Below are 9,739 nucleotides of genomic sequence, written 5' to 3'. Positions count from 1 at the left end.
TGTAAATGAATAGATTAAATATGTAATCCTGTTTTTCCATAAGCACTCTTCCACCTTTGTTCTTCCCCCTGCTCTTTCTTTCTTTCTTTCTTTCTTTCTTTCTTTCTTTCTTTCTTTCTTTCTTTCTTCTCTTTCTTTCTTTCTTTCTTTCCTTCTTTCTTTCTTTCTTTCTTTCTCCCATCTCACTCTCTCACTCTCTGTAGTGAACCAGAGGACCATCACATCTGACCTGAACGACCTTCACACCACTATCCAGGACATCCGATCTGCCTGCCAGAAAATGCCTGCTACAGCAGATGACCGCTTCGCTGCAGTCATGAGTGTATCTTTCACAACTAACCTGAGAGAGAGAGATTCATTACATCATTCATTACAGGCTTCTATATTCACAGGTGAGAGAGAGAGAGAGAGAGAGAGAGAGAGAGAGAGAGAGAGAGAGAGAGAGAGAGAGAGAGAGAGAGAGAGAGAGAGAGAGAGAGAGAGAGAGAGAGAGAGAGAGAGAGAGAGAGAGAGAGAGAGAGAGAGAGAGAGAGAGAGAGAGAGAGAGAGAGAGAGAGAGAGAGAGAGAGAGATTCATTACATAATTCATTATAGGTTTCTATATTCACAGGTGTGAGAGTATGCATACTGTAAAATAGCCCTTTACATGGGTGTCTCTCACCCCATCCACCACCAATATGTACTGTAGCTCCTACCTCTGGCTGTTGTATCCTTGACTTCCCTATGAGCAGGGCTTCCTGGAGAACATCCACCCAGCACTACAGTCTCTGGAGTCCCTGCAGCAGAGGGCCATGGAGGAGTGGTCCAAGACAGCCTCCTTCTTCGGAGAGGACAGCCAAGCCACCAACACAGAGTCGTTCTTTGGGATATTCACTGAGTTCCTCGCCAAGTTTGAGGTGAACCGCCTAGAGTTTGAAAGAGACCTCTGAAATAGACAAGTATGTAGTGCTATCAAGAAGTGCTATCAAGACGGTAGTAGTAATGGTACTGCATGTTTTTGTCTTGTCTGACAATGTTTTATTGTTGTTTTTCAGAGAGCTCTTAGTGAGAACCAGGCCAATGAGAACCCTCCTAGGAGTCCCAGGAGCCCAAGAATGGCCTCACCCCTGGCCTGGTGATCAGAGAGACAGGAAGAAGGGTTGGCAGGCAGACAGGCAGGCAGGCAGACAGACAGGCAGGCATACACACACTCTCTATCTCTCTCTCACACACACACGGACAGGAGTGCATGCGAAAATCCGCATACATGTACAAACACACACACACAAACACACATACACACAAACGCACTCATAGTATTTCAATTTTTGTAATTCAAGAAATGTATATTGTGGGAATTAGGTTGTCTGCAGAGTTGAGCATACAGGGCTTTAATACGTGACAGTGTAGTTTGAATGTCCAGCTAGTTTAACACCTCAAACTTTGTATATTTCATGGCTATAGAGTGTTCCTCTGGAACAGACACATTAAGCTATACTGGATCAATGGTTTTGCTTTTTATATATTTGTAAATAAAAATGTTATACCATTTATAGAAATGCAAAGATTCATGAAATGGAATAGGAAAGAGACTGACATCAGTAACTATTTGAACCCAGCTGTCTGATATACTGTAAATGAATGTATGATACAATTATAGGCTAGAAAGATGAAGTCTACAGAACATGATCAGCAATGGTAAACAGAATACTGGATCGTTTTGAGAGACATACAGATCTAAACTATTATTGCTAAAACATGTATTTGATACTTCAGCAGTTAAAAGAGATGACTGAATGTCTGTGTCAATGTGTCTGATTTGAGAATGAAATGTGTATTATATATTGTACCACTAAAATATAACTGTAATGATATATGTAATACAGGATATACATATTTAAGTAATCAATTATGAAATGCTTTACAATAATTAACATTTTTTAAATGATTTACCTGTTCCATATTTTTGTAAGCCACCCACCACACTGAATGTATTTACAAGTTATTCATTTTGAATGAAGTGTGTCTTGTATGATATCCAGTGGATACTCATTACTACTAAAGAAAGGAATGTTATGAAAACACATTTGTGCTGTTAACTTTCTGTTCCTCTCCGTCTCTGATTGTGTTGATACTGACCTGCTGTAAACGGGCAGTGTTCTATTATGAACAGTAGGAGGATTTGTTACGTTTTCATGATCATTTCTGCATACTGCACCTTCACTTTAACCTCTAGGATTCAATGAGGGGACACACTAATTTCTTGAAGCACATTACTTAAAGGGATAGTTCACACAAATGTAAAAAATTTTGGTTTCCTTACCCTGTAAGCAGTCTATGGCCAAGGTACGACGGCAATCCAAGCTTTGGTTACGTTTCCCTGGCACTGTTCCCTGGCACTGTTCCCTGGCACTGTTCCCTGGCACACATTCTAATGTTTTAGCATTTGTGGCTCAAATCCCATTCAAGTCATGCGACCGATATTAGCATTTTTCATGCATCATGTCCAAATATCCAAGTATCTTAAATTGATTGTGAAGCTCAACAAAGTCACTTATACAGTAGATGATATGAACATGATGCGTGAAAATTATAACATCAGTCCTGTGACTTGAATGGGATTTGTGCCACAAATGCTAAAATGTTAGTAGTGTCATGGAAACTAAACTAAAGCATGGATTGCTGTCATACCTTGCCCATAGACTGCTTGTAGGGTAAGGAAACCAATATGTCATTTTGTAATATGGCTGAACTATCCCTTAAACAGTAACTCTATGGACTTTAATGTCAGAGGATGTTAATACTTAACTTCATCAAACCTTGTTTTAACATATCTTTGTCATCTGATACGGACTACTTATGGACTGATTGTGTAACTGACACATGGATGTTTTCAACCCAAACATGGAGGACATTTTACACATTCAATTAAAGCTACACTCCAGCTTTTCAGACATTCGTTACATGAGAGAAATAGGACATTCTTTAGAATACAACTAATGTGGATCATTTTAAATGAATAAGATAAGGCAGATGTAAGAAGACGAGCTTATAATGTTATTCAGAACATGTCGATAAGTTATTGCTATCATTTGTTTTCTAACGGTATGATCTTCATTTCTGACTTTGTCGTCTTGGTAGCTATACATATTCTGCAATGCGTTCTGGAAGTTGTTGCTCTCGGATAAGTCTATGTTTTGTATTGTAACAGCCAACGCTGACAAATAAAAAGCCTGGTATAAGAACATTACCCTGAATTACTGTCTTTTTCCTAAATACAGTGATGGGTTCTGATTTCTTGACTGAAATATAATTATTCATGTCACTGAGGGAGAGAGGGTAATGTAAACCGTTTACATTATGTCAGGATATGTCACTGAGGGAGAGAGGGTAATGTATATTGTTTACATTATGTCAGGATATGTCACTGAGGGAGAGAGGGTAATGTATATTGTTTACATTATGTCAGGATATGTCACTGAGGGAGAGAGGGTAATGTATAATGTTTACATTATGTCAGGATATGTCACTGAGGGAGAGAGGGTAATGTATAATGTTTAAATTATGTCCGGATATGTTATTGTTAGACATCAGGGTTTCCAATGGGAGGAGAAGAGACACTGTCTGGTACCAGTCACCATGACAGCTGTGAGTTGGGGAGGAGTGAGCACTTTGGGGCAGAGGTCAGGTCAGATGAAGTGAGGAAGAACAGATATCACTAAGGTTCTGTCTAGCAACAGAGATGCACTGGCTGTTTGGATGTGTAGGAGGAGACTCAGCATAGGAGAAAGGGTTAAATATCAGTGCTTGTGTGAATATGTTTTTGTCTGTGCAGCTGTTCGATCCTTTGGGAAGAATGAACCTGGTTTAAGCTTTCATTGTGTCCATCAAGTTCTTATTCTGATAATTAGAACCCAACAACAGTTTTTAACAACCTGAGATATGCAAGTGATTTAGTAGTGGAAATGTCTGTGTGATCAATCTGTGAGATTGTTGTCTCTTTTGCATTGATAAGAGTGCTATGAAAAATTGATAAGAGTGCTATGAGGAATTGATAAGAGTGCTATGAGGAATTGTGAGCAAAAGGCTAGTACTGTAGAGTCTGAAGAGCTGTGGTCAGTGTAGTGACAGATCTAACTAAACTTATACTGTCACGCACACACACACACGCACACACACGCACACACACACACACACACACACATACACACACACACACACACACACACACACACACACACACACACACACACACACACACACACACACACACACTCTTACTTCACTGGTAATAAAACGTTAACATTTTAACCAGCTAGTGTTGTCTTATATAAGTAGGCAGTGGAGTTTGATCCCCTGGTCAGAAAGGAGACCAACATACACCATGAGAACTGCTATAGGACCGGCCAACTGGAATTAAACCCTGAGTCTGACTACAAGCTGACAGGTAAGTACTGTAGGGTCCAGTACACTTAAATGCAAGGTGACTATTGTCCTTGAGTTAATGTTTGGTGTGAGGATATTATATGAATGGTGTGAGGGAATTAAAACATGGACTGTAGTTAGTTGGTCTTTGGATAACACTTTACACCGTGGAGCTTCTCAGCATACACTGACTATACAAAATATGAACCAAATCTAAATACAAAAATCTCATGTTATTGGTCACATACACATGGTTAGCAGATGTTAATGGTCACATACACATGGTTAGCAGATGTTAATGGTCACATACACATGGTTAGCAGATGTTAATGGTCACATACACATGGTTAGCAGATGTTAATGGTCACATACACATGGTTAGCAGATGTTAATGGTCACATACACATGGTTAGCAGATGTTAATGGTCACATACACATGGTTAGCAGATGTTAATGGTCACATACACATGGTTAGCAGATGTTAATGGTCACATACACATGGTTAGCAGATGTTAATGGTCACATACACATGGTTAGCAGATGTTATTGGTTAGCAGATGTTAATGGTCACATACACATGGTTAGCAGATGTTAATGGTCACATACACATGGTTAGCAGATGTTAATGGTCACATACACATGGTTAGCAGATGTTATTGGTTAGCAGATGTTAATGGTCACATACACATGGTTAGCAGATGTTAATGGTCACATACACATGGTTAGCAGATGTTAATGGTCACATACACATGGTTAGCAGATGTTAATGGTCACATACACATGGTTAGCAGATGTTAATGGTCACATACACATGGTTAGCAGATGTTATTGGTTAGCAGATGTTAATGGTCACATACACATGGTTAGCAGATGTTAATGGTCACATACACATTGTTAGCAGATGTTAATGGTCACATACACATGGTTAGCAGATGTTAATGGTCACATACACATGGTTAGCAGATGTTAATGGTCACATACACATGGTTAGCAGATGTTAATGGTCACATACACATGGTTAGCAGATGTTAATGGTCACATACACATGGTTAGCAGATGTTAATGGTCACATACACATGGTTAGCAGATGTTAATGGTCACATACACATGGTTAGCAGATGTTAATGGTCACATACACATGGTTAGCAGATGTTAATGGTCACATACACATGGTTAGCAGATGTTATTGGTTAGCAGATGTTAATGGTCACATACACATGGTTAGCAGATGTTAATGGTCACATACACATGGTTAGCAGATGTTAATGGTCACATACACATGGTTAGCAGATGTTAATGGTCACATACACATGGTTAGCAGATGTTAATGGTCACATACACATGGTTAGCAGATGTTATTGGTTAGCAGATGTTAATGGTCACATACACATGGTTAGCAGATGTTAATGGTCACATACACATTGTTAGCAGATGTTAATGGTCACATACACATGGTTAGCAGATGTTAATGGTCACATACACATGGTTAGCAGATGTTAATGGTCACATACACATGGTTAGCAGATGTTAATGGTCACATACACATGGTTAGCAGATGTTAATGGTCACATACACATGGTTAGCAGATGTTAATGGTCACATACACATGGTTAGCAGATGTTAATGGTCACATACACATGGTTAGCAGATGTTATTGGTTAGCAGATGTTAATGGTCACATACACATGGTTAGCAGATGTTAATGGTCACATACACATGGTTAGCAGATGTTAATGGTCACATACACATGGTTAGCAGATGTTAATGGTCACATACACATGGTTAGCAGATGTTAATGGTCACATACACATGGTTAGCAGATGTTAATGGTCACATACACATGGTTAGCAGATGTTAATGGTCACATACACATGGTTAGCAGATGTTATTGGTTAGCAGATGTTAATGGTCACATACACATGGTTAGCAGATGTTAATGGTCACATACACATGGTTAGCAGATGTTAATGGTCACATACACATGGTTAGCAGATGTTAATGGTCACATACACATGGTTAGCAGATGTTAATGGTCACATACACATGGTTAGCAGATGTTATTGGTTAGCAGATGTTAATGGTCACATACACATGGTTAGCAGATGTTAATGGTCACATACACATTGTTAGCAGATGTTAATGGTCACATACACATGGTTAGCAGATGTTAATGGTCACATACACATGGTTAGCAGATGTTAATGGTCACATACACATGGTTAGCAGATGTTAATGGTCACATACACATGGTTAGCAGATGTTAATGGTCACATACACATGGTTAGCAGATGTTAATGGTCACATACACATGGTTAGCAGATGTTAATGGTCACATACACATGGTTAGCAGATGTTATTGGTTAGCAGATGTTAATGGTCACATACACATGGTTAGCAGATGTTAATGGTCACATACACATGGTTAGCAGATGTTAATGGTCACATACACATGGTTAGCAGATGTTAAGCAGATGTTAATGGTCACATACACATGGTTAGCAGATGTTAATGGTCACATACACATGGTTAGCAGATGTTAATGGTCACATACACATGGTTAGCAGATGTTAATGGTCACATACACATGGTTAGCAGATGTTAATGGTCACATACACATGGTTAGCAGATGTTATTGGTTAGCAGATGTTAATGGTCACATACACATGGTTAGCAGATGTTAATGGTCACATACACATGGTTAGCAGATGTTAATGGTCACATACACATGGTTAGCAGATGTTAATGGTCACATACACATGGTTAGCAGATGTTAATGGTCACATACACATGGTTAGCAGATGTTAATGGTCACATACACATGGTTAGCAGATGTTAATTGGTTAGCAGATGTTAATGGTCACATACACATGGTTAGCAGATGTTAATGGTCACATACACATGGTTAGCAGATGTTAATGGTCACATACACATGGTTAGCAGATGTTAATGGTCACATACACATGGTTAGCAAATGTTAATGGTCACATACACATGGTTAGCAGATGTTAATGGTCACATACACATGGTTAGCAGATGTTAATGGTCACATACACATGGTTAGCAGATGTTAATGGTCACATACACATGGTTAGCAGATGTTAATGGTCACATACACATGGTTAGCAGATGTTAATGAGTGTAGCAAAATGCTTGTGCTTCTAGTTCCGACAGTGCAATAATATCTAACAAGCAATCTAACTGTTCCCCAACAACTACCTAATATACACAAATCTAAAAGGGGTGAATGAGAATATGACCATATAAATATATGGATGAGCGATGGCTAAGCGGCATAGGCAAGGTGCAATAGATGGTATAAAATACAGTATATACATATGAGTAATGTAGGATATGTAAACATGATTAATGTGGCATTATTTAAAGGGGCATTGTTTAAAGTGACTAGTGATCCATTTGTTCATGTGGCCAGGGATCGGGTCTCCATGTAGGCAGCAGCCTCTCTGAGTCAGTGTTTGCTGTTTAACAGTCTGATGGCCTTGAGCTAGAAGCTGTTCTTCAGTCTCTCGGTCCCAGCTTTGATGCACCTGTACTGACCTGCTCTTTCCATGACATAGACTGACCAGGTGAATCCAGATGAAAGATATGATCCCTTATTGATGTCACTTGTTAAATACACTTCAATCAATGTAGATGAAGGGGAGGAGAGGTTAAATAAGGATTCAAGCCTTGGGACAACTGAGACATGGATTGTGTATGTCTGTCACTCAGAGGGTGAATGGGCAAGACAAAATATTGAAGTGCCATTGAACAGGATATGGTAATAGGTGCCAGGCACACCGGTTTGTGTCAAGAACTGCAACACTGCTGGGTTTCTCACATTCAACAGTTTCCCGTGTGTATCAAGAATGGTCCACCACCATAAGGACATCCAGACAACTTGAAACAACTGTGGGAAGCATTGGAGTCAACATGGGCCAGCATCCCTGTGGAACGCTTTCAACACCGTGTAGAGTCCACGCCCCGACAAATTGAGACTATGAATGAGGATAATGTATAAAATCCGGTCAGGGTCCAGTGAGTATAGCGTAAAATCTGGATAATGTATAAACTCCGATCAGGGTCCAGTGAGTATAGCGTAAAACCTGGATAATGTATAAACTCCAGTAAGGGTCCAGTGAGTATAGCGTAAAACCTGTATATGTATAAACTCCAATCAGGGTCCAGTGAGTATAGCGTAAAACCTGGATAATGTATAAACTCCAGTAAGGGTCCAGTGAGTATAGCGTCAAACCTGTATATGTATAAACTCCGGTCAGGGTCCAGTGAGTATAGCGTAAAATCTGGATAATGTATAAACTCCGATCAGGGTCCAGTGAGTATAGCGTAAAACCTGGATAATGTATAAACTCCAGTAAGGGTCCAGTGAGTATAGCGTAAAACCTGTATATGTATAAACTCCGGTCAGGGTCCAGTGAGTATAGCGTAAAATCTGGATAATGTATAAACTCTGGTCAGGGTCCAGTGAGTATAGCGTAAAATCTGGATAATGTATAAACTCCAATCAGGGTCCAGTGAGTATAGCGTAAAACCTGGATAATGTATAAACTCCGGTCAGGGTCCAGTGAGTATAGCGTAAAATCTGGATAATGTATAAACTCCGGTCAGGGTCCAGTGAGTATAGCGTAAAACCTGGATAATGTATAAACTCCAGTGTGGGAAGCATTGGAGTCAACATGGGCCAGCATCCCTGTGGAACGCTTTCAACACCTTGTAGAGTCCATGGTCCAGTGAGTATAGCGTAAAACCTGTATATGTATAAACTCCGGTCAGGATCCAGTGAGTATAGCGTAAAACCTAGATAATGTATAAACTCCGGTCAGGGTCCAGTGAGTATAGCGTAAAACCTGGATAATGTATAAACTCCGGTCAGGGTCCAGTGAGTATAGCGTAAAACCTGTATATGTATGTGTACAATGCTTTCGGAAAGTATTCAGACCCCTTGACTTACTCTAAAATGTTTTTTCTCACCAATGTACACACAATACCCCATAATGACAAAGCAAAAAAAGGTTTTACTTTTTTTTTGCAACATAAAATAAACTGAAATATTACATTTACATAAGTATTCAGACCCTTTACACAGTATTTTGTTGAAGCACTTTTGGCAGCGATTACAGCAACGAGTCTTCTCAGGTATGAAGCTACAATCTTCGTACACCTGTATTTGGGCAGTTCCTCCCAATCCTCTCACGCTTTATCAGATTGGATGGGGAGTGTCCCTGCACAGCTATTTTCAGGTCTCCCCAGAGATGTTTGAACTGATTCAAGTCCAAGCTCTGGCTGGGCCACTCAAGGACATTCAGAAACTTGTCCT

The 9,739-nt window shown here is 39.7% G+C and overlaps 1 protein-coding gene across 1 annotated transcript in view; it reads left to right on the top strand.

Annotated features, from left to right (window-relative positions):
- Positions 1-2,257, top strand: part of LOC139423585 (delphilin-like) — a 3,826-nt gene extending 1,569 nt beyond the window's left edge. The window contains exons 2-4 of the mRNA XM_071175174.1: positions 204-322; positions 732-896; positions 1,035-2,257. Of these exons, the coding sequence (XP_071031275.1) occupies positions 204-322; positions 732-896; positions 1,035-1,118 (368 nt within the window). The 3' untranslated portion in view covers positions 1,119-2,257. The remainder of the gene's footprint in view (positions 1-203; positions 323-731; positions 897-1,034) is intronic.
- The last annotated feature ends 7,482 nt before the right edge of the window (positions 2,258-9,739 follow it).

The sequence above is a fragment of the Oncorhynchus clarkii genome, chromosome 13 (genome assembly GCF_045791955.1).
Source record: "Oncorhynchus clarkii lewisi isolate Uvic-CL-2024 chromosome 13, UVic_Ocla_1.0, whole genome shotgun sequence".
NCBI classification, from domain to species: Eukaryota; Metazoa; Chordata; class Actinopteri; order Salmoniformes; family Salmonidae; genus Oncorhynchus; species Oncorhynchus clarkii.
Note: the sequence above shows the minus strand (reverse complement) of the source record. Positions and strands in the feature narration are given on the sequence as shown.